Raw genomic sequence first — 26,686 nt, forward strand, 5'->3', positions numbered from 1 at the left:
CAACATTTCAGAAGTAACAAACACCATGGAATGAAGCTGAATGTACTGATTTGAGCATAGAGTAGGGAAAAAAAAATACCGTAGTGATGTAAGCCAATTAAATAAACTTCTTTGTTTAAGAAAAGTCCTCATTCAGAAACTGCAACATCAAATAGATAATTTGAAGATCCCTCCCAGATAAAGCTTTTGTGCTAACTCAGATTAATCTTGTGTTCTTAAATCAAGACAATCCATCCATTCAGCTATATGTTGTCACTAAATAAATTATCCCACTTTTCATACAAAAAGGTAACCTCCTTTGCAAAAATAATTTCCAAGTGGGAAAATTGCTCAATTTTATACTTGTGCCCATGAACCAGATGGGCATTGGTTGCATGGTGAAGAATTAATTGAATAACTCCACCGGGTACCCAAGTTACAATTTTGTTAAGAGTCACAAGACAAGCTCATCGTATGAGACCATCCCTCAAATTTGAGGTTAATTAACATTGATTTTCACCATTGCAAAACCATTGCATTAACTGCCCCAGTTGATCAATGAATTGGAACTCTAGGATTGATGTCTGAACAACATTGTATTCTTTTGGGGGGGCGGAGACCTTTAAATCAGTGTTGACTCCTGCAACTGCCTGGACAGTTTTCTTGACAAGATGTTCAGAAGTGGTTTGCCATTGCTTGCTTCCTAGGGCTGAGAGTGTGTAACCGGCTCAAGGTTACCAGTCTGACTTTCTGCCTAAGGCAAAACTAGAATTCACAATCTCCCAGTTTCTAGCCTGGTATCTTAACTACTACACCAAACTGTCTTTCTGTTATATGCTATTTACAGTAACTTGAAATAAAAACTAAGGAAGATTTCCCTTACTCTCAGCCCAGTGAGATACAAGGCAGGAACAGAGTATCATCAAACCGCATCTGCAATTCACTAGAAGCTGATGAGGATTACTTTATATTTGTGTGGTTAGAAAAGTATATCTTGGATATTGAGATCTTTATTCCTTTTTTTGGGGGGGGGTCATATACCAATATAGCAATACATTCCAAACAATGGTATTTGCTCAGTGAGTTGATAGTCATGGTTATAGCAAACCCACAGAAATTTATAAGACCTTAAATAGTAATTGTCTCCCTGATTTCAATGGATTTCTAAGCACAATTAAAGCTGAATCCATTGCAGCCTATTTCAAAAAGCCATGGTGTCTTTTGGCTTGCTTCAAGAAGCGGGTATCATTTGTGCCTTACTATATTCCTGTAGAAAAAAATTGAATGTATAATCTCTCAAAATGGTATGTTGAAATTCCTTATGTGAATGTTGGAAGACACCCCTTCTCCTTGTTTAGAGCAATGTTTCCAACTTCTCCTCAAAGACTGTTGCTTGCCCCTGGGAGAAGCAACATGCAGCCTTAAATCCTAAAATATAGTGAATTCGTTTGGTGATCTGAATAGCTACGTACTTGAGAAAAAGAATAGTCTGGCACTCAAAAGGGCTAACAATAACATCTGCCATCTCCTGCAACAGTTGGAGGGGAAAAAAAAAAACACCCTGAGAGGAGAGCACACACATGTTCATTGTAGGGTAGAAGAATAGAACTAGCAAAAGTAGAAGAACGTGAAATATAGATAGAATCCTTCTCAATAGTGGCCATTCACCAAATATTAGGGCAGTTTAATGAAGCATCAATCAGAACACATCTTAGAAGGGAAATGCCAAATCAAGTGCTGTCCTGGATCAAAGCTGAAGACTTCAGAAGGCTTGCTAGTTCAGCCAAGATGATAAAAGTGCCTTCTGTGCACAGGAAGACAAGAGATTTTGTTTCTCCAGACCAAAGCAGTCAATCAAAGTGCAGAGCCCAACCTCACTGTCTCAAAATGGAACAACTCCCTCTTTTCTAAGGAAATCACCACCTGGAAGCAGATCACCACCAGACTGGCCTAAACCGAGGCAACGTTTTGAACCAGATGATGTTAAAACTGTACTCCCCTATTAAAAAAAAACATAAGTCATTTTTGCCATGAGCTGCTGATAAACCAATGTGGCGTGTTCAATCTCTTGTGGTTATTGGGAAATAACATTAAACTTCTTGGTTTTTCACTCAGCCCTTTTGTGAGAAAAAGTCTTAGCTAATTCTTGTCAAGGACAGTCACCTTAAGGAAGGAAAAAGGGAAGCATGGTAGCAGATAATCTGACCTTGAACTTGGAAATCCAGATTCAAACACCCACTGGCTTTTTGGGGTGTGTGTGTGTGTGTGTGCGCTCAGTACAATCAAGGATCATTTGTGGTGTTCACTAGATAAGATGGAAAGGTGTTACATGCTGCAGCTGAACTCCCATTGAATCAGTTGCAGCTTGGCTGAGAAATGTAATTCCAACTGATTCCTCTGAGGAGAGGAGGGGAACATAGGTAAAATTCAGTTCTCTCATTCCAGCTGGACTCAAATGTTGCAAGCATGCTGGATACACTCAGCCAAGAAATCAGCCAGGAGACTATTGCATGGACTGTGAATTCAGCTACTCCCTCCTCCCGGGAAAGACTGAAACAGGATCTATGGACTATATAGCTTAGCAGCTGCCAGAGGCACCTTCCCTGGGTTCGGAAGCCAAGCAGGACACACCTGGAGAAAAGGTGGAGAGATTCCTGCGAAATTCCTAGACCGGGAAGCTGGGGAAAAAAAAAAAAAACACCCAGGAAGAGGAGAAAAGACTTCTTTGCTGTGCAAAAGAAAACCATTTGGGTGCATCCAGGTAGCCGCCAGCAGCCGAGCACCACTTGAAGGCCCTTTTACCCCTGCAAACCCTATGAGGATCAAGCTCTATGGAGCCTATGTCTTCAACTGCAGCCTGACTTCACTGGTGGGGTGGGAAGGTGGGAGGGGAATTTGCAGGGAGGCAGTCAAAAATCACCCCCACTCGTGCCCCTCCTGAGAAAGTGGTCCTCCCCAGGATCGCCAGACCTCTGGTTGAACCTTCCCCACCAGAGGGCGGGGACTCCGCGGATGGGTGGGGGTGTGCGGGGGGGGAGGAATGAATGAGGCGGCCCCGCGGTTGGTTCGCCCTCGCCGGCTTTCTGTCTCCTCGGCTCGGCGGTGGCCCTGGGCTGCCCCGCGCCGGAGAGGGCGTTGAACCGCAGCCTCGCCTCCGTCCGCTCCCCAGCCGCAGTGGCCGCTCCTCCGCTTCATTCCGTCTAGCGGAGGCGAAGCGAGAGGCTGCTCCCTGCTGCCGCCTTTGCGCGCTCTTGACCCTTCCAGCAGCAGCAGCAGCAGCAGCAGCAGGCTCCGGCGTTGCCTGGCATGGCCGTGGCTTGAGCGGCGTGGAAAGGAAAGATGCTTTCGGGAAGGCAGCCGCAGCAACAGCGGCCGGGCGGCTGGGACCGCTGCAGGGTCAGCGAGAGACTGCAAGCTGCCCTGGCTGGCCTCCAGGAACTCCAGGTGCTGCGGGAAAAGCAGCGGGCGCTGGTGAGCGAGGCTTTAGCCATGCAGCGCCCAGCCGAGGAGAGCCAGGCACAGAACAAGGAGCAGCGCTTGGAAGCCACCCTCACCGCCCTGAAGGAGCAACTGGTAAGGGAGCCGCTGCAGAGGCTCCGACGGAGGTTCCTGGGTCACGGGTGCCCTTGGTTTGCGAGTGGGGGGGGGGAGACTTGCAACGCGCCCACGACACGCGCTGTTCGGCTGCTCTTGGCCGTTCTGGACAGGTGGGCGCGCCCGACTGGCTCTCGGGGAAGCTAAAGCAGATGTTTGGTGCGCGGAAGGGCGCCGATTCTGCAGCCGGCAGCTTTGAAGGGAGAGACGCCTGGCGGAAAACCGGCGAGGTCGTAGTCGGTCATTGTTCGCTTCTCCCGGTTGTATGGCTCTCTCCCTATTCCGCCTCTTGCCAAGCGAGATGTGTAGATCCTTCCCCCCAAAGGATTGCCCCTGCTAGTAAACCCATTATTTCTGGGCTGAATGAGGGAAATCTTTCATTCTTGTTTGAAAAGACGATTTCGAGGGAGGTGTTGCTAACAGCCTACCTCTGCACAGAGTGTATGTTAATAGTAAGTTTCCTCCCCACCTGCAATCTCTCTCTGCCCAGTTGCACAATCTTTGTCTCGATCTTCTTATTTAGGTTTTATCTGTTAGATCTTTACTGTATAAAAAGAATTTATATATAATATATACACATACGTACACACACCCTATTTCAATGGGAACCATTAAAAAAAGAAGGTTCTCGGATATGTTCTAAAAGAAAAGACAGGGTATGTTCTCGCATTTTCAGAAAAGGAGTATATATATATATATGTCTGCATTTGAAGTTAAGAATATTCAAATTCTCCAGCGTAATTTAAATTAGAACCCAATCTCTTAAAATTGCAGTCATCTAATAACCCTGGGGCGGTCCCTGTATCTTCCTTCTCAATCTAAGAGGTCTTTAAATGTTGTATTTTTTCAAGTAAATGTATAGCAAGTACTACATGAGATTGTCGTCCATAACAACGTGCTTCCGGTTTGTTGCATTTTTAAATACAAATGTGAATTCTGTACAACAAGAAAATATTGAAATAACTCTGAATCTGAGTGGCAGTAGGGTTCCATTAGCTACATGTTTTGACTTGGATCTTGCAGACTCTTGATGTCAGTGAGAAAGTACCTATGGGTAAGTAGACTTGGATGCTAAATTGCCCCTTTGATCTACTCCACCCATTATTCCGTATCTTTTTTTTTTTTAAAAAAAAAAAAAGTTTGAGGCTGCAATTCTATGGGCATTTTGCAAGTAAGTTCTACCTTATTTAATGGGGAGAAGCTCACAGTCCAAGCAGTCAGACACTACTAAAATGGAATGTGAATGTGAATTTTATGGTGCAACTTTCAAGAAAAGGACATGGCTGCCCTTTTATACCAAAGTGAGATGGGAAGGGAGAGCTTTTGTTCATTTGATGTGCCATTACCTAAAAAGTAAATACAACTGATGGGGACTTATATATAAAGTTACCTTGTGAAGCTTTGCTGAAAATTATGATTTAGATGGTTAAATTGGGTTTATTTCTGAGGAGACTGAGCAGAAAGGCTCTCTTTTTTTGGGATGTCTTGGCAATTCCCAATCTTTTTAGTTCTCCTTCCATAGCCATACATTTAATTGAACTATAAAGCCATTCAGTTTACAGTTTAAGTTTGAGGTTTTGTTTGCTTGTTTTCTAGTTATTCCAAGTGTGATTTCTGAGTTTTAAAAAAAAATGAAGCTCATTTCCCATTCCACATTCTAATTAAATTATTCTGGTGCACAAAATTCATTGGGATGATTCCAGATCTTGCTTACATTCTGAGTTTTCAATACACATACATGTTATTTGACTTCCTTTCCATGCAAATATATTTTATTGATAAAATAAAGGCATTTTAAGCAGAGAAACAGCAATCAACATCTTTCCAAGTAGATACCTTTTTCCTTAACATAATATTCTCATTCTCTCTCTCTCTCTCTCTCTCTCTCTATATATATATATATATATATATATATATATACACATACACACACACATACATACATATATACATATACATATATGCATATATGCATATACATATATACATATACATACATACACACACTCACATATTACTATCTCTGATTCCTTGAAGGTATTACACAGTATCTGCCCATTTTTAAAATAGAAAAAAGGATTCGATGTAATCTAAACTTAATTTAACTATAACTTCTAATGCAGCTTTTTCCAGTGTGCTACCTTTAGATATATCAAAATTATAAACTCCAGCATTTTAGCCAGTTTGGACATAAAGGTAGGCAGGTATTGTCAATCACACTGGATAGTTCTAAACTGATTGACTCATGCTGTGAAAGAGAAGATAATATCTTATCCTAAAGAAATACAAAATAGCCTTGGACCATGACTTTTATTGGAGAGACTTGATCAAGTCACCCTCAGCATAAGAGAAAGAACACAGGGTTATTCTGAAGCAAAGCCAGAAGGCTTCTAAGCTCCCTCCCAACTCTGTTACTCTGTTAACATTTTCATCAGCATCAAGAGAACAAATTAAGGCATCTGCTGTATCATCAAAATCAAGAAATGCCTTTATTAATATCAGCTAAGAATTTAAACATTTGTGGGTAAGTTGTCAAAATCCCTGGATCTCTGAGATGTTACAGCATGCAGAGGGAAGAGGGTGGAATGGAGTAGAGAAAAGGCACAATCTTAAATAGATTAGTTGTCTATCCCTAGGTGTATTCATGCAGGTTTTGGCTTACATTTAAAACTATTGAAAGAACAATCAGCAGTCAAATTCATTTTGTGTCAACCTTCTCATCTTGCTTCAAATAAAGTAGTGAGTCAGACCAAGAATATGGGAACAAACCCATCCAGCTGTTGGGTCTTTCAAACAGGTAAACAAGACCACATACGGTTTCTTAGTACTTTTTTTTCACCAAATTTATTTATCTTGAATTTTATTTGTATATTTAAATTTCACAGTATAATGCAGCCATGGGAATATTGTTAGATTTTTCAAGATTTGTTTTATAAACCATATTTGTGTAATATTTAGTATAGAGTTTCACATTATTTCACATAGATTATTTCTGTACATTCTCAAGTAATTTTGTTCAGAATTATGATCATCACTATATGATGAGAAGTGATACTGAAAGATTACTTAATAAATTCATGACCAAACCAATGTAAAATATATCTGGCTCACAGCCTTACATATATATTCTTTTTGGTATTTCCTATCTATTAGAGCTAGCACAGTGGAGGCAGTGTTTTGCATTATTAGTGTTTTGCATAAGTGTTTTGCATTAAGTGTTTTGCATTATTAGTAGAGTCAACTAGTTCTTCAGCCAAATGCACAAATAGGAGGTGTTGCCCTATATTCATATAATCCAGCTATCTTAGTTTATTGAACTATTTTGGATTCTCGCCTATCCAGTTTTTCCATACATAAGCTATAGGATGGAATTGGAATCTCATGTTAGTCTATTAAAAAAAAATATCTTTCCTTCTCTCATATGTACTGTTTTCAGGCGTTTGTGGCATAATAGTCTGAATACCTCTGAAGCTCACCTATTTCTTTGTAATCTTTTAGTTGGTTCTACTTTGCAGTTTGGAAGAGAAACACCCCTTCTCCTATTTCTACCTGTTTAGATGGAATAGATTGAAGTTGTGTAACAGCTGCTTCTGTTGTTTCTTCCTTTTTTAAATATGGAACAGGTTCCTGAAGGAGAATTCAATCAAAATGTGATAGGCTTCAGTCTCTCCAATCTTGGTAATTACACACTTCAGTAAACATTGAGCTAATTCATATCTCCCAGATCCCTCCCTCTTTATTGGTCTTAGACATGGCCATTAATTATCCATCAGGTGTGACACATGCAAAGAGTATTCACCACAAGTGAGTAGCTTATCAGAAGGGATTGGGGAGTGAAAATTGACTTTAACCTTCACGAGATGCTTAAATCCCACTTGGAACACTTTGAAGCAAGCATATTTTGATTAGAGTCAAAATGGCAGCACAAATGTACTGCCAATCTTTTGATTGCCTGCCATTGATAATATTAACTAATAACCCACTATATTTTATTTAATGCCAAAGAAAATAAGAGTTAAAGCATTTATTGCTTGCTCAAGGCTGATGGATTAATACAAACTCCCAATGACTTCTATTTAAAAGTGTGTTCCTATTTGATACCTGTACTTTGAGTTATAGTAGCTCATTCATTCCATTTGTATAAGATTTGAAGATGGATGGTTAGCTGACGAAAATTGAGCAGAAAGTTAGCTGAGCAAGGAGTTGAAGGAAAAGACTTCACAGTGCTGCCTTTATTGGAAAAGATTTTATACATATCAATAGTCCAATATTTTGCTTGCTTCTGGATGCAGTTCAGGGTGCTGTTTATTATGTTTAAAGCCCTTTGTGGCATGGGACTTGGCTACCTGAGAACTGTCTTGTACCTATTTCATTGACCAACCCCACTCAATCAGGGAGGATATGTTGCAGACCCCATTGGCTAAAGCAGTGTTTCTCAACCTTGACCATTTTAAGGCACGTGGACTTCAACTCCCAGAATTCCACAGCCAGCAATGCTGGCTGTGGAATTCTGGGAGTTGAAGTCCACGTGCCTTAAAATGGTCAAGGTTGAGAAACACTGGGCTAAAGAATTTCAGCTGGTAGGGTCTAGGAAAAGAGCTTTCTCTGCTATTTCCCCTGCTCTATGGAACTGCTTGCCTCCAGAGATGAGCAGGCCCTACCTTCCTGGCCTTCTGGAACAGTGTCAAAACCTGGTTCTGCCAACTGGCATAGGGGAATAAGAGTAGCATGCAACTTCGGGGATGGTTGATGTCTTGAGGGCACACCCTCTGCCTCTTTAAAACCTTAAACCTCTGTTAACTCATAACTTTTTAATTTTGTTTTTAATACTTAGGTTCTTTCTACTTATAAACCTCCCAGATTCACTTAGGTAAGATCGGTGGTATAGAAATTTGATGAATAATAATTTAAAAAATTAGTACATTAAGAACACAAAGAAGACATTACTGATTTACAGACAATCTTAAGACATCCTGATCAAAGTTATCAATAGCTTAAGGCATCTGAGAGTCCCAAAGTTCAACAGATCTTTCCCTAAAGCACAGGTAATATAGTTCTGCACTTAGAAGCATGTCACACACAATTCTGGGAGTTGAAGTCCACGTGCCTTAAAATGGTCAAGGTTGAGAAACACTGGGCTAAAGAATTTCAGCTGGTAGGGTCTAGGAAAAGAGCTTTCTCTGCTATTTCCCCTGCTCTATGGAACTGCTTGCCTCCAGAGATGAGCAGGCCCTACCTTCCTGGCCTTCTGGAACAGTGTCAAAACCTGGTTCTGCCAACTGGCATGGGGGAATAAGAGTAGCATGCAACTTTGGGGATGGTTGATGAGACCGACTATTGCAACAGATTTGACTTCCTGCTCTTCCTGAATATTATCTGCTGTCTAGTAATCAGATTATTTCAGCTAAATTCCTACTTTTAACACTGTGTCTCCTAAACAAGTAGCCTTCTAGATCAAGTGTGTCCAGTCTCCACTGCTTTTCCATAAGAAGAAAAGCAATAAAATTAAGGTTGCATTCCTAAACATGGCTACCGAATCCCATTATATGTACAAATAAGCATTTAGTTTCACCATAATAACTGTGCCTTTATTTTGATGAAGCCGCTCTTTATGTTTAAAGAACACAGTATTAGAAAATATATTCAGCTAAATGAGTCATCCATATTGGTAACCTTCACCACATTTTCACATTGTAATTAGGGGCTGAGTATGTCTGCTTGGCCATGTAACATTCCCACAGTTGTAAAACTTACCTCACACCTGCTAGTAACATTGGTTGGGAGACAACAGAGTTAAAAATAGGAATTTAGCTGAAATAATCTGATTACTAGACAGCAGATAATATTCAGGAAGAGCAGGAAAGGAAGTCAAATCTGTTTGCCCTCTGGGCAACAGTGAGAGCACAATGGCCAGCCTTTCAGCACTGAGATCCTTATGCCTCTGTAGATTTTGGCAGGCACTTCAAAACTTTACAGCGCTGAATGGACCAGTTATTCTTGCTGAAATTCCATCTAATCCTAAATGAGCTGGCCATGTGCTCTAGAAAAGGTAAAATGGAGCTGATGTCAAATGTCTTCAGTTTTTAGTGGATGGTCTATATCAGAAATATTTCTAATTTTCTAAGAAAAGAAGTTTCTTTTTCTTTTTTAGCAAAGGGGAGATTTTTTTTTTTTTTTGGCCTCGGCTGATATTTTAACCTTCGTGAGATGCTAATGCTACAAGTAATATTTCTGCTTTGATCTTGTCTCCACCATTTCTGTTTTTCCCTAGTCTGCTTCTCTTTGCCCTACTCTAAGCTTTTATACAAAAGCTTATTTCTTATTATCTTTTGCTTAGTGCCTAATAACTTGAAATGATTTATAAATAAATGAAAATACCTTTATTGATATAAAAGTACCAAAAAATGTATTTTCTAATGTTATTCAAGTGTTCCTTGCAATTTTGTTTGCACACCTCTCCCTCATGTGCTTTGTGGTAGAATATCTTGGAGATCAACAGTGGGACAATATTAAAAAAAATACTATCTCCCCCCCAAAAAAACAAATTGGAGATGAACTAGCAATTTGGAAGACCCCAAACTCTTAATAGCATCAGGAGTTCTAATTAAGTCAAGACTTGGAGGAAAACAAAGCCTTATGGAACAGCACAGAGTGCTTTCCAAACCTGTTGAACTACAATTCACATAGGTCCAGTCACTTACAACAAAAGGCCTTGTTGGTAACAAGGAAGGAATTAGTCCAGTATATCTGATTTATGGAACTCTTGATGGAAATTCCAATTCCTTGTAAGGAGCCTCACCCCTAAATTTTCTGGGCTGGGTGTATCAGGCAAAGCCCTCCTTGACTGGAGCAAACTGATTTTGGGATCATCAAAAAAAAATGGTCTCAAATGAGCAGATGGAGCACAAGAAATACAAATCAGGAATAGTTGAGAAGTATGAAGCCAATCAAACACTGATGAAGCACACCAGGTCTCATGGTAGGAAAAGTGGAAAGGGGTTTATAAGGCTAGTGTAAATCGTTTCATACTGGTTAAAGTGCTGTAAAATTGCAAACAGATCCTGGTACAATAAATTATCCTTGAATACCTGAGAGTCCTGCTAGTGCTTTGTGGCCTCTCTGCCATTAATCAGGAACCATAAAGGGAGGGATTGGCTGGCAAAACATTAATCATGAAGCAATTAATTCCAACCATGAAAACAAAATTCAGTTACTTCCTGAAATCAGTAAAGCCTAAAGCGCTTTCATTCCTTTGCACATCAGAGGCGCAGTGCTTAGACAGAAAAATACATGTATCCTGTTAGTTTGGAATGCTAGCAATAAAGGTTATGCATTTGAATGGATTGCATGGTGATTGGTGCCGTTGTTAGATTAGGTCTCCTAACGAAGCCTGCAGGAAACTGCATCTCTTGTACAACAGTATGAGATTGCTAATAGTGGTATAAATCATCTTGGAAACTGCTTGTGGAACAGAGAATCCATAGAACTAATGCTTTTGCTGAACAAATGCATCTGGCCAAGAGGCCATGGAAGATGATCCTGCTGCTCAGCTTATCAAAACACAATTTGGAAACCCGTTAAACACAGGCTTGTGTAGGCCACTGTAATTAAGAACTCAGCTTTTATCAGACTCCCTGGCTATATGGAGGTTATTATTCATATAAGAGTCAGGGTAAGCCACAACAAATATTGTACTGTCATTCATGTGGACCTAAACAGAACCCACTTCCAATCCAAGGAAGGAAAGAAAGTGACTGGAGAGATTGGGATGTTGGGGGTGAAGTTTCCCATTTCTCTGCCCACCCCTTCCACATTGGTTGTCTACATGTAAGAAATCTGGATGCTTGCTTGGGGGTTTCATCTGTTAAAAATCTGTGCAAAATTCTGAAGCTTTTGGTCCCCAAGTTAGGCTTCTAAAATATATTTGCTGGCAAAATTTGTAAGGTTGGTAGGGAGTGGAGTAGTAAATTAGAGAGGAAAGAGGGAGTTAAATTAAGTGCTTCCTAACAAGCCATTGCTGTTCCAGATGTTACTGCTGTCTTGCAGATGAGTGAAATTTCAAATGATTGAAATTTCTGAGTTTACTGCCAATCATTTCCAGCAATCATTAATTCTACGATAGTGGGAACTGAGAGGTTAAAAGTATATGTATTCAGGCTTATGATCCATGTCAACACAGAGAGACCTATAGACAGTCTAAATCAGAGTTCCCCACCTTTCTGGCTTTGCGGACTGGCAGGAGAGAGGAGGGAGGGGATGGTTCTGTGCAAGCAGTAGGCAAGTCTGTGTGTGCGTGCAGTTTCATTTGTGCAAGCAGTGGGTACTCCCGCCCACTGCTCGCACAAAGGGAGCACACGTGCATGCATTCACCTGCTGCTTGCAAAAGGGATGTGTGTGCACGCTCATCTGCAGCTTTGAGTGGCTCAGTTTTGAACAGATCACAGCCTGGTAGTGGGCTGTGGCCTGTGGGTTGCTCTAAAGTGTATTCTTTTCCTAGTTCAATCAACAGCAGACTTTTGGGGATGTTTGTTAAAATTCTGTTGATGTAAATCCAGTATTTTCCTCAATTTGAATAGACCACATGTTTTTTCTAAAAAAAATAATAAATGCCTTAAAACAGTTTTACCTTCCAAAGAAGACAATATTGGAAGCTTTTCACCTAGAAATATATTAAGTGTTATTGACTGTAAGGATTTAAAATCAATAACTTTATGGGTTTTCTCCAGATTTTCTGAAATCAGTGGAAGCCTTTCCTTTGCATTTTCTTAGTAGCCGGAAAGGACATTGAAGTGCATAATCCATGAATTGGAATTAGTAGATTGCTTAGGGGGAGAAAAAGGAATATTTTAATATCCTTGTGCCTTATATCACAGAAGATTTTGAGACTGTCTCTCTCCAGTTTAAACAGCCTACAGTATTTATTTATTTTTGTCTATCTAATTTAAGTAGCACCCATCTTACAGATTAACTCTGGGCAGTGTACAGGTTAGGGTGGTTCCCCCAAGTTTCTGAAATGATTTATTAATTGACACAAAGATCCACACAAGTAGAGGTTCTACAGACAGAACTTCAAAATATATTAATGTGAATTGTTTGTATGGTCCTTGCATGCTCAGTTTACCATCAAGATCATCAATTTAAATCTTCATAGAATCCAGTCAACATGTTGTGACTAGAAACTACTAGTCTTCCTATTTTGTTCTGTCTTTGTGCTATTTCTTCAAAGATCAGACTAGTCCCAGAAGATGGGAATATTGAGTTGATCCTACAGAGCCAATAGAAATTGAACATCTTCCCTTTCCCTTATGAACAGTCACGGTTGAGGAGACAAGATGTGGGATTGAAAAGTCATCTGGATCAATTGGACCAGCAGATCAGCGAACTGAAGTTGGATGTCGGCAAAACTTCCATTGAATATTTTGATAGTGATAGTAGGCCCAGTTCAGGTAATTGGATGATTTTTCCTTTTCTTCTGCTATGAACATTTTTATTTTTTACTGTGGCCAATACAATAAAGCAGCAATAACTCAAAGTGTAATCCATGTAAAGAAACTTTATTGGTATAGAACAGGCTCCATATGTCTCCCTAGCTTCCTGTTCCAGCCCCTGAGCCCCTGCTGATTGTGCTCTTGAAATTAAGTGAAATTAAGCTATTTTGTGGGGCACCGTGTTTAGCCAAATGAAGGGCAAAAGGAGAGCTTCACACTTACGTCTTCACTCATCCAAACTCTTCTGCTTCAGTTAGTACCACTCTGTCTCTTGCTTCTCCTTGCTGCAGCTTGGAAGTTAAAAAGATGGACTGATAATCAATCAATAGTAAAAACACTGAAAGAAATGGGAGATAGCTATTCCAGTTCTCCCTTAATTCTTTGCTAGCAATCCAAATTTTAGTAATGTATATGATGTCACAGTTGTGACTGCTGCCTGTGGATGGCTCTAATATATAAAAGTAGAATCCTATGCTCAGGATTGCCATTGTGTATATTTTGCATTGAAGAATACCAACCTTGTTTAACCTGGTGGCTGTTACCACTATCGAACTACCCATAATTTTTTCAGCTATGCTGAACGTTATAAGATAAAATAAAATTTCCTTAAATATTCTTCTCAGTCTATTATGCGGTGTGTGTTTTTTAGTTGTGGCTCTCTTCAGATGTTTGAGAACCACTTGCACATTATAGATGGTCTATTTGCTTTTGAGGAACTTGTTATCTCCATCCTGATCATAGCTAGAAGTAATGGCAGTGACTGCCTTTGCAACTCTTCCTTCCTTATATTAAACAACAAAGCTTAAGGATATCTCTGGTTCTTTCTCTGGAAGGGAACGGTTAATAAATCCTTCATGATTCTGTAAGTCTAACTTAGCATGAAGTAGACTGACCATAGATTCATTTGTTCAGAAGTTTGAGAACAAGCAAACCAAAAAAGAAATGGTTTTATGCTTTATTTTTTTTCTAGATGGACAAAGCCATAGTTAGGCTTTTTTGACTTATACTAAAGTAAACAAAGCAAACCATGGATATTTTTCATTATCTTTACCCACATAGATAGGGAGACAGCAAGCAACTTGTGAAAGTCATAAAGCACAAGTGGGCATTCTTACTATAAACTGTGGGTGATGTGTGAACTGACTCAGTGAGATTCTTGCCAAACATCTGTTTTTGTGTGAAGTGGGAAAGAGATAAAAAGTAGAGTGCAGTTTTGGAGGCTCTAAATTTGTTCTGAGGAGAATGGACGTGGATAATTATGGATAGTGACTACTAACATTTCATAGTAAGTTATTAAAATACAGGTGCGCAACCTGCAGCCTACTGGAGGATTACTTAAAATCCCACAGAAACCCAAATGTTGTTGCTGAATTTCAGTGATATTGAAACCTCCCAATTGCCATTGGAACATCTCTCAAACTAGTCCTATCTCCATCTCCACCATTCAATCTTGTCTTCATTTTCTTTGAAGCTATCAACCTTCATGCCATTGTTACTTCTTTGTGCTTGGTCTTGCCACCTTCCCCACCACCAACAACAATCAGCTTTTCAATTTCATTCAACCCATCTCCAGTCTTCCCTTTCTATTTGATCCATTCCTTTCTACTTTAGCTTGTGCCTTTTGCCTTATTCTTTCTTCCGTCTTTTTTCTTCATTTCTTTTCCCTGAGACAAAAAGCCAGTGGTTGCATCATAGCAAGGACTTTTATACTTGGTTGACCCAGTAGATCTGTCATCCAACTAACCTTATTTTTTCCTGTTCTTCTTTTGCTTTTTGAGAGCTGTGGTTTTTAAATGTTTACTATGTGAATTGGTGTAGTACAGTTGTGAAATGAATGGCATTGATCATTCAGATAACAATTATGTTCTGCTTAAAATGAGCATAGGGAGGAAATAGAAAAGGCAAATCCTTTCATGGATGAGGAGCTGTCTTTTTCAATTCATCAAATGAATACAATTAGTGCAACTGAAATAAAACAAAGCTTGTTTCTGTGCTTTAGCTGTACCTTTCATTTCATTTTTACACCATTTCTATGGGTCCTACCTTTGCCTATTTTGGAGCCCTGGCTCAAAATGCTGTTCAATCTCCTGGGGCTTCCTTCAAAATTTGCTCACCTGTGTATGACAGTTTTGACATTGCCAGTCAAAGACATAACTCTTCAGACTTTCTCTCACCGAGAGATTTTTAATGAGAAAAGCCAGAAACAGTGGGAAGACTTGGGAGGCTTAGAAGTATAAGACCAGAATGTCTAACTCACCATTGCAAAATTTTGTGAATGAAATTTTGTCTGAAAGCATGTAGTTTTTTTTTCCTCTCTCAGTACTCTTATCTATGAAATGGAAGAGAAAGAAGTACTCCAACTAAACCTTTGCTATGCAATATATTTCTTCTCTGTAAACCAGGAAATATTTTATTTTCTTTTTCTTTCTTTCTTTCTTTTTCTTTTTCTTTTTTTTTTTGATTCATCAGGTTTTTATGATCTGAGTGATGGCGGCTCCTGCTCTCTATCTAATTCCTGCACATCTGTCTTCAGTGAATCCGTTTCCTCCTCCCATGCCAGTTTGTTACCAAGTTCTCAACTTTCCAGAACCCATCTTAGCATCTTTGATTACCGACCCAAATCTGCAGATGAAACCACAGTGCGCACCCAGTTCCAACAGGAGGGACCTCATAACAATGATGGATGCCAAAGCAAAGCCTGCCTAGATGTTTCAGGCAGTCCAAGCAAGTCTAGACCAAGGCCTGTTTCTACTGGTAAGTATCTCAGGTGCTTTAGATCTTGGTTAGAAAGGGAAATAGCTTTCTTTTCATCCTTGGTATTATTGATGAAGATGCTAATGCACATGTTATTTTATATTGAGGCTGTATTCATTTAGTCTTTCATTCTAAAGAAGTAAGAAGATGTTGTTGAAGCTGTCCTGGACTGGACACTGTGGGAAGTTATCTTTCACATAGCACATATGTGAAAGGTTTAACCTCAGTTATAGTCTCTATGCTTTTAACAGTTTATATCAGACAAATTTTTAATCATTTTAGCCTTCCTTGAAACAGCACGTGGATAATTATGGATAGTGACTACTAACATTTCATAGTAAGTTATGTCTGTTGAATTACTGTCTGGTCTTCAGTTTGGGCAAGGAGCTTAGAACTTCAATATTCCCTCTCAATAACAACAAAGATAAACAAAATTTGTGACCACACTGCATAGTGCAAGCTGTTGACATGGTTCTATGGTGTTCATGAAATGCAGTTCTCGATCTTAAACCAATTTCATCAAAGCAGAATGCTTAATTGAATTGAGCTTAAATCTGGTGGTTTTATGGACTTGATTTGCTATTGCCTTTTCAGACTTTTTTTTTTTTTTTTGTATTCCTGCTCTCATTTACTCTGTTCTCATATCTCCAAATCGTCTCCTATCTAAGTACTAATAAGTAAATTCTGCTTTTTCACCAAGGCTCTTTTGTCTCAATGTCTTGGAAACAGCAGATACTTTGAAAGTCAAGTCTGTACTTAAGTACCACATGGCCCACTTTAATCACACTGGAGGAATTTTAAAAACATTCTGTCTTAGATGTAAGGAGAATAGCTGACTTCTTGCTGATAAGAGGTATGCGTTGATGAGATATGTGTACCTATTGGAGATGAGCAAAGTTGCATTTCTTATGAACTATTTTGGTGGTCATTTAAACCTCCAGGTTCGTGCAGGAAGTACATAAAGTTGGAGGGGCTGTTTAGTTCAGAGTGTTTGCAATAAGTAACTAAATGACCTTAAAGGCACAGTTTCATTAGAACTGAGTAAAGTGCTAGAAAGAACGAAAAGGATGCACAGCAAGAAGAGGAGATTTCTATTTTTATTAGGTTTAGCCTTCCAACTTACTTGATTAGAGCAAGCTGATTTTTTTTTTACTGTATAGTTTTTATCCACTTTGCTCTGTGAAAGAAGTAATACAGCTGCTGCCCATATCAAGAAATTTCTTCCAAAATTGGGCAATATGTCATGAAATGGAGCTATCTGGGCATGCTTCTTCTATCAACTAAAGCATTTAACATGCAGAATAGAAAATTTGCCTTGGTTACCTCCTTCACCTCTTGATTAATATCAGTATGGAATTTGAGCTTCACAGTCTTGAATGTAAAGAAAGTCAAAAAAGCAGTTGGCCTCCTTAACTCTAATGAGATGTGACCATCTTGCAAATGAAGCAGATAAGTTGCTCAGATCTACTTTGACTTGGACTGTGACTGAGAGGCTGCTTTGGTGGTGTGATCAGAGATGAGTTTGAACTGGTGACTCCTGAAGAATGGACAGGATTCTCTGTGCTGTCAATTCAGCCTCCTTTATTGGACTCAGGCCTCTGCTGGGTTATGAAAAAGCTAAGGAAGTGAAACACTGTTGGTCCATGTGGTAGAGTTGTGCCTCATAGTCTTAAAGGAGGCAGTGGTATCCTCCCTACTCAAGAACCCTTTGACCCAAACATTTTAGGTAACTATTGTTCTGTTCCAACCTACTCTTCTTTAGGGAAGGTTGTAGAGATGATAGTTGGTCTACAGTTGATAAAAACCCTGAAGGAAGCAGTTTATCTAGATCAGTGGTTCTCAACCTGTGGGTTGGGACCCCATTTGGGGTCGAACGACCATTTCACAGGGGTTGCCAAACAATGCAGTCCGCCATTTTTCCCCCTTTTCCTTATTCTATTGGCTTTTAAAAGCCAATAGAATAGACTCTCTTGAATAGAGTCTAATTCTATTGGCTTTCAAAAGCCAATAGGAATTGTCCAGGCTGTCTCTGCCCTACTGAGCCCGCCAAAAGTCTCATTTTGCAAACGGTGCTGCACCAGTTGAGTAGTCCTCGACTTACGACTGGTTGAGTAGTCCTCGACTTATGACCGGTTGGGGGGGTCGCGGCATCAAAAAGGTTGACAACCACTGATCTAGATCAATTCCAGTCAGGCTGGGATTTGTACGGAGACAGCCTGCAGCATGCTTGTAGATGACTTATGGCGGAACCAGAATGGATGTGCTGTATCCATCCTTGTTCGTCTTCATATCTTAATGGATTTCAACACCATTGACTATGGTATCCTTCTGAGACAGCTCCAGGGGTGAGAAATGGGGGGGGGCATTTTAGGGACTTTTTGCTTCCTTTTGAGCTGTTTGCAGGATGTTGGTTGGAGAGGTTATTCCCCAAGCCACTCCTTTGTGGGGTGCCACAGAATTGGACTCTCAATCTTCCTTCCTGTTCCTATTTTCTACATGAAACCACTATGTGAGGCTATTTGCTGGTTTTGGGGTTCAGTATAAAACCAGCTAAGTGAGGCTACATTGAGTGGATGGGGGAGGAACCATCTAGGAGTCAATCCTACCAAGATCAAGTTTCTGTGGATGTTAGGTTGTACAGAGTAACAAAGAAGATTACTTTGACTGAGATATGGAAGCTCCCTTATCAAAGTGACAAGGAGTGAAACATAATTAAAGTCCACAAAAAAATAGGTAATACTAGAAGAGACTTAAATAGACACCTCCATAATTCACAGGGGAGAGGGTACAACACAATCATTTTTGCAAGCTTACTTTATTATAACCAGTCTCAATAAAAATAATTTTAGCTGTTTGGTAGAATTGATTTACTGGTCTCATCTACTGAGCCTGCTGGTTTAATCTAACAAGATTTGCACTCCAGGTTTCTTCAGTTAAGCTCCGGCAACTATTGGGACTTCAGCTGCATGTCTTCTTCACATGGCGGCTGACTTCTGGAGTAAGATCTAGAGGGTTTCCATATGGGTGGCATTTGAGAGAACTTTAAAACTCTGGCTTTTCTCCCAAGATCTGAGCTAGACTCTTTGCTGGGTATATGATATGTCTATTATTGCTGACCAATTCACCCCCTTCTTCATTGTTTTAGTTTGATTCTACGCTTGTTATTTTTCTCTTATGCTGTGAGTCATCTAGAACTGATTGAGCTAGGAGCATCTAAGTTGAATAAGTTATTATTATTATTTTTTAAAAAAATAATAATAAAATCTAAGCCCTCGTATGTTGAAGGGGCAACAGATCTACACCATCAATCCTGCCCTTCCGATCTGGTTCACAGGTTAAGAAAGAGTATCTGTATTAGGGAAACCGTCTTTGTAGGTAGATCACTATGTAATGTAGAACATGACTTAGGAGATTGCTCTGACTGAAAGGCAGTGTAGAAATTGGATGAAAATGGGTGCTTATGTCCTTTATGCGGGGATCATGTGTCAGGTATAGAGATTCAAGCAGAATTAGTGAAGGGTTCTACTCATCTACTACTTATCACTACTCATTTGTGCAAGGAAAGCTGTAGAATAATTCTAGTGCTGCACAAGGTTCTCCAAGTCACATAAGGCTGATTTACACGAACATATCTTCTAGATGACTTTAACATCAAGTGATGATTTTAATGTATGAATAAGATAAGACAGTTCTAACTCGAAGGAACTCTATTAGAACTTCCGTACCATTTTTTTTTTCATTGTTTGTTGAGTCATTTCAGACATTTGCATACTTTTCTGGTTATGAGAGATGGCAAAAGATGAACCAACCAATCTTGAACACAGGTTTACCCTCTCATTACTAATCCTGTGGAATAATGAATGTTTGGGGAATGGGTGTTAACTTTTTTTAAAGATTCAGATTCATTAATTGCATTTCATCTGTTTATGAAAGCTTATATTGGTGTGTACTGTGGTGAAGCCAAGACGGGGTGGTTTGTCAAATGAATTCCACAAGTCATCCTGAACACATGGGCTTTGTCACAGATGGGGAGCATCTATGTTTGGATATCTTCCGGAAAACTAGAGGCATGAGCTTCATACCTAAGGAGGAATCTTTTAGTATAATGCAATGTAACACTTTGCCTTTGGGTCATGGGAAAGTTCATTGATATCAAAAAAAGCCTCATGTCATTGCCTGGTAACGATGCTCATTTAAAGGAATGGAAACACCAAAGATGTTACTTTCTGCTAACCTTTTTGTGGAATTCTATCTTCTCCTCAGGTGACCTTGAAAGACTCAGCGTGGTGGATGCTGGATTTCCAAAAGTCACCGACCTCAAGGCCTCTCCTCAGCTTGATTCAGGAGGGGAAGTCCAATTTTACTGCATGGACCCCAAATACCAAAGCAATTTGGTCTCTAAAAGTGGGAATGATGTGTATCCTTATCCTAGCCCTCTTCATGCAGTTGCTTTACAGAGTCCCCTTTTCTCCCTAGCAGAAACAGAGGGCCGCCCTTTACCTAATACAGGTGCACCTCATCTCACGGGGCCCAGCTTGATTAAGACTAGGCCACTTACGGAACTCAGGCCAGGGGGTTATATCAAGAAACTGCTGCAGTTGACACGCAGCAAAGGAAACTATCCTGCCAGCTATCCTGCTGAGTTCAGTGAGAAGGGTCCAGCAAAGAATCAGCCACTCACAATGCTCCAGAGGCTCATTATTATCCCCAGTCCTGGTGGAGTGAAAATTAACAGCAGTAGCAGCCAGCTGGAAAAACAGGGAGCCCTACTGCCTTGCAATAAAAGCGAAGGGAAGCCACCAAGGGATGTACCTGAAGGGGAATGTGCCAAACAGCTAGAGACTGTGCATTGTGTGAATATAGAGCAGACAGCTTCACTGGCTGACACAGAGTCTTTGCCAGCTGTGAACGGCTGTTATCCTGCTAAGCCACCTGTGTGGGACTCTCCTGTTATTGAGGCTGGGGAAAGCAGCCTAGAACGCAGCTTTTCCAGCTCACCATTTGGAGTTGATGATTCCAACTTGAGCCTCCCAAACACGTGGGTGGCTTCAGCCAAAAAATCTCACAAGAAATCTCCGAGAGCCATAAAGCCTGATGATCCCGAGTCTGGGCCTCAGGAGGAGTTGGTTCACGCCAAGTTTGTCCCTACCGAGTCCCATCAAGTTCGAGTCAGGTTTGCTCATTCTAAAATGAAGCCTGTGAAGATGAAGAGGAGGAATAGTGAGAAGATGCTGAGGCCGGGCAGGCAGGTGCTCTATATGGAGAAGCCACGTGGGGTTCACCAGCTTGCTGCCAAGTTGCCTCTTGAGTGGAGTTTGTCTCAGAGACAGCTCAGGGGAAGGCATCTGATTCGGAGGCCTACCTTCGCAGGGGAAAGCACTGGCAGATCTTGCTCCGAATCCAGTCTGTATCCTGTGCCATTTGGGATCCCTCAAACACTGTCCAGGTCTGAACTCTGCAGAGCTTCTGCTAATGCCGTGTATTCTCTTGAAGCAGCTTATTCTGACCCAGAGATTAAAAAAAAGCAGCGCAAATGGCAATCCACTGTGGAGATCTCGGCAAAAACCCAAGTTTCCAGTCTTTCTAGCAGCCTTGCCTTGGGACCACCGAAACAGGGAAGGCGAGCTGGGATTTTGCGTAGTGTAACCATGAGAGCCGAATCCAAAAAAAGCCTCCCTTTTCATCCAGGGGCCTATGCCAAAAGCGAGTCTGACCATTCAGAGTATTCTGCTGAGTGTGCATCACTTTTCCACTCCACCATTGCGGAGACCAGTGAAGGAGAAATTAGTGACTATACAACCAACCGCTTTGGGGACAGTGAATCCAGTGACAGTGATTCAGAGGAGGGCACTAGCAGTGGCAGCAGCAGCGGCAGCAGCCTGACTCTTGATTATGCTGATGAGATCCAGGAGCATGAGATGATCTGGCCCACCTCCACGGGCAAGCAGGCGGCAGTGGCCGGTCAAGTCTTGGCCAAACCTCTCCCACCAGTGCCCAAACTCTGCCGGATCAAAGCATCAAAGGCTCTCAAGAAGAAAATTAGGAGATTCCAGCCTACTTCCCTGAAAGTGATGACCATGGTTTAAAAGGGGAGGAAGATGGTGGTTCGGTCAGCTGCTTGTGTCCCCGTTTGCAAAGCCAAGGAAGATTGGTACTGTAAAGGATTCTTGGATCTTCGATTTCAAGTCAAGGTGGTTGTTGGGGTTTTGTTTTTTGTTTTTGTTTTTTTGCATTTGTTTAATGCCTGTCTAAGTGACACTGTGTTCCTTTTTCTGTTCCGTAAGTGTGCTTCCGTGGCTTCATACCTAACCCTACTTCATTCCATTCTAATAGCTACTAAGTGTTTAGATTATGTGTCCCATTCATCCAAGTCCTGATGAATTGAGGGAAGAAGGCATAGCCTATAATGCATGGGGGGGGGGGATTTCCCAAGGTTGGCAGGTGTGTTTGTCTATGTGTGTAAGATTGCTTTCTTGCCAGAGATGGCACTGCAACGTGTTTTCTTGGAAGATCACTCATTGTCAAAAGAGCTCATCATCTCATCTTCTCTTTCCCCATGGTCATCCATATTAATGAGCAGTAAGGCAAGATACAGATTGCAAAAATGAACAATAACAATCATTATCACCATTGCTTATTCAGTAAAACTTGTCCGTTTGTTTCAGTTTTCTGGGGTCAGAAAGTTGTGCATGGCTCAGAGGAAGGTTTGGATATGATTCTTGGCCATCTCTAAATTCAGAAGGTCACATAATGTTCTACAATATAGAATATCATCTTTTGATATTGAGATGTTTGCATCTTCTGGACTGGGTAAACTGCACCCCAAACTGTGCCACAGCACATTACCAGCTCAGATTTATTGCAGGCTCAATAAATGTTATGATCTACAAAGGCAAAAAAGCTGTCTCACTTTATTTAAAACAAGGGTCGTCCTAATTTTGTTCAGAGGCTGCTCAGTTACTTTGGTGGTCAAACTTTTTCTAAGTGGATATGTTTTGAAATGAATTGGGTGGTTACAAGAGTCAAAACACTCGGTCCCTAAACTGCTAAAGCCACGTGTTCCTGGTATGGTTGTATTCTTTTTAGAGGAGAAATATTACTAAAGGCTGGATGCTGCATTTAAGGACTGTGTCTGAATTCAGTGCTGCAGCAAAAAAATTTTCAATCCACAGATAAAATGCATGGACAAATGTACCCAAATTGATGTGATAAGTTTAAGATCCCTATTTTTTTTCTGGCTGATGGAAACATTTTAAAGCACTTCTCATCATAGTTACTGTGGATGAAGTTTATCCATTCATAAAATGGGTGCAATTGGTCATTAATAAGATGTAGAACACTAATATGCTAGAACTGAGGTTCCCTGTGCTGGCTAGGGAATTCTGAGAGTTGAATAATATTCCAGTTTTTCTTTTTCTTGGGTAGGTGATCTACTTTGAAATATATACCTATATACAAAAACAACACATTTTTATTTTCTGCAGAAATATATGAATGGGTTAATTGGAACAGAGGGCCAGTTACAAAGCTGGGAATAAAACATGGTGCCACAATTTGGTACTTTGCTTGATAGCATGCCCAATTCCTATTTGTAAGCACAACATTGATTATAGTACTGTTAGCAAAGTGAAGCTCTTCCTTTTTCATAGAAGTGGATCTATTCCTTACGGTATTTTTTGACAAGAAGAATAGGACAGTAGTGAGAAGGCTTGTAATCAAGTCCAGAAAGCACAGAAAAGATTCTATTCTTTACAGGGGATATGAAACTAGTAGAGGTAAAAGAGCAGACTATGCAACATAATATGTTATAAGTTCTCTCTTCTTTTAGCCTAAGCAAATCTAATTAACTTCAAAACTCCACAAGTGGGGCTTCAAAGAAACCATTTAGCCCTTTTCTCCTATACCAGTGTTTCTCAACCTTGACAATTTTAAGGCATGTGGACTTCAACTCCCAGAATTCCACAGCCAGCATTGCTGGCTGTGGAATTCTGGGAGTTGAAGTCCACATGCCTTAAAATTGTCAAGGTTGAGAAACACTGTCCTATACCAATTCCCAAATTAAACTCACCTCTCCTTCACTTCCTGGCTGAGCTTCAACTGCTTGGTGGAAAGTGGGTTGAAACAGATCATTCATTTTCCCCGCAAGGAAAATTTAAAATAATGGTGGGGTTTTTTTTAGCCTGTAATCTTCTATTTTCATACCTAAACAAAAATATTTCTCATTAACCAAATGAAAGAAAATTAGAGAAAGACAGCCTTTCTCTTTATATACTATTGTAACACATAAGTTCAGATATATTCAATAAAAGTGTCTCAGCAGACCAAGAATGAAGGAGAAAAGTATGGAAGATCGCTCTATCGCTGGCTAGCAGTTATAATAAAACCTCCAGTCAGAAGATGTGTATTATTGAACATCAAATGTGCTGTTGGATGTTGAAAGCAACTATGTGAAGCTGGAGAAGAGGACCTATTTCTTTTGTGTTATAAATAGGTTATAGGTCAGGAGGGGGGGGGGAACCTCACTTTTTCACACATATATAACAAGATGCCCAATTCATGGAGCTCCTGATTCCACCATAAAAGCAAAGAAGTTGATCAGGTTGTCATTTTAATAATTGATTTTCGTCATTGGAGGCTAAGTATGATCTAAGAAATAGCCTACTTAACTAAAAATGGGAGGGAAAGTATGGGTCAGATTTAATTCTGCTTCTTGAGAGCATTGTTTTTAATGAAGTGGACCTCACTGAATATATGTCTTTAGATGGATGTTACATAAATCTGGCAACATGGTTTGGACAACACTACATTAGCTCATCAAAAACAGCAGGAGGTACTCAGCTGAACTACTTTAACAAAAATGTAAAAAAAAAAACCAAAAATGGTAATAAAACAGGTTCTCAACTTTACAGTGTGGTGACCCTGTAAATTTCAATTAAGACTGACCTTATTAGCTTGGCATTGATCCTAATACCAATATTAATTGATGTCAATATCATTCTGTGGATCACATATTCAGGAATCTGCTCTAAATAATAACAGTTTAGAATTGTGTTATTCAGAAAACATCCTGAAAGTAATTTCTCTTGAGATGGGTATCTTTTTTTTTTTGGTAACGAAAAGTAGAAGATGCTTTACTTAGAACTGAAGACATAAGAAATATGATGTGCCTCTTGAATGTGGATGGTGAACTAAATTATTTTTCTTGTTTAAATTGCTTAATAACAATGCAGACAATTACACAGACAATTCAAATCAGTTACAGAGTCAACGGGGCAACATTGGAAGAGTTGAAGGATCACATTGGGATGGATCAATAAAAAATATATGTGGTTTCTAAGAGTCGACACTGACTTGAAGGCATGTAATCGATTAAAAAAAGACTTTCCTGGTTAAAAGGCATCAACCACAATCATAAACTCACTTCTGCTTAGAAGTGAGTGGATGATGCAATACAATTTTGTAGCCAAGAGTCTTACTGAACTGAACAGGAATATGTACACATAAAAATTGCTTGACTTTATATATTATATCAATATATTATCATAAAATATAATTATTCACAACAAATGAAAAAGGAATAAATAGAAATGAATTTCCTTGGGTGTTTTAAGTCTCAGTATTTTCAATGCCATTAGAGCAGCTGAATTTGAGTGTCACACTTTTCCCACTCTGCCTGAAAAGCAGGAAAAAGATGACATTTTGGTGCATCTGCTCAAATATATGCGAACGTTTAACTAGTTCTCATTTACTGGAGCAACTAAATAACATTCCTGTCTTAACCAGTGAGCCTCACACCAGGAGATTTCATTCTTAGGGTCTTTATATTGTTGCCCATGTATAGAATACATTGGTTTATATTAAAGACCTAAAGCAGGGGTAATGCTGGCTCAGGAATTTTGGGAGCTGAAGTCCACGAATCATAAAAGAGCCAAGGTTGCCTACCCCTGACCTAAAGCAATATAAGAAAACCTGGGCCTGCAACTGCCTTTATGTATTTCCAGTGGCGTCACAAAAAAGCATTGGTCTGAGTAAGGAGCCATAGAAATGACCTTGGAGTAGCTATCCAGAAACATTAAGGATAACAACTGCTGCAGAAAAAGCATGCATCAAGTCCAGGATGTTAAGAAATTATTAGAAAGAATCTCAGTCTGAGCTCCTCTGATTCTCTGGAGTATAAGAGGAAGTCAAAACACAGAGAGATTTGGAAGCTTCTGTTATGATAGCCTGTCTCAATAAAATATGCTGCTAGTCATCCTGTGGAATCAGCTTCCTTGTTTGTCTATTTTGTTGGACTTACTTACCGAGGTCTCTAGAGTCCAGTTATATCCCAAATGAAAGCATGACAAAGATTAATACATTTTTGCCCCTTTTCTCAACATCTGTACTGCATAATGAAGCTCTAGATATATTGCCATTTTTATTGGTCCAGCATATCTCCGTGGACCAAGATACCAGCAACACAATATCCATGGGTTCCTTGGCTTCCCAGCAACCATGCACAGAGCCTTTGACCCCTGTCTATTCATCCATACATTGAGGTTATAAGGCTGCTTTATCTGCTGACAACTCTTAGGAGCAGACCCTCAAATGCAATAAACAAAGATTAAACCAATAAACAATAAAAACAATGCAAAGCAAGTGGCGAATTAGCACCATTTCCACCCCACTGAGAAATATCACTCAGCAAAAATATTTCTTTGCTGCATGCACCATTCTCTCAAGGATGAGCTGAAATAGCCAGGTCTTGGCAGTTTTTCTAAATACCAACCTTATCTCAGGTGGGCCAGTTTTCCAAAGGCAAATCAATAATAGAAAAGACTCATCCTCATTGCCCCAACAACATGTATTCAAAGACATTCCAACGATGCCCT

General features: G+C 40.0%; 1 protein-coding gene across 1 annotated transcript; it reads left to right on the forward strand.

Annotated features, from left to right (window-relative positions):
- Positions 1–3,084: 3,084 nt before the first annotated feature.
- On the forward strand, positions 3,085–22,838 carry DACT2 (dishevelled binding antagonist of beta catenin 2). The gene is made up of 4 exons (XM_039349879.1): positions 3,085–3,552; positions 12,887–13,019; positions 15,531–15,815; positions 20,079–22,838. Exons 1-4 carry the CDS (start codon positions 3,319–3,321, stop codon positions 21,899–21,901), a joined length of 2,475 nt encoding a protein of 824 aa, XP_039205813.1. The 5' UTR covers positions 3,085–3,318; the 3' UTR covers positions 21,902–22,838.
- Positions 22,839–26,686: the final 3,848 nt, after the last annotated feature.

The sequence above is a fragment of the Crotalus tigris genome, unplaced genomic scaffold (assembly GCF_016545835.1).
Source record: "Crotalus tigris isolate CLP2741 ecotype Arizona unplaced genomic scaffold, ASM1654583v1 scf7180000017567.3851432, whole genome shotgun sequence".
Taxonomy (NCBI): domain Eukaryota; kingdom Metazoa; phylum Chordata; class Lepidosauria; order Squamata; family Viperidae; genus Crotalus; species Crotalus tigris.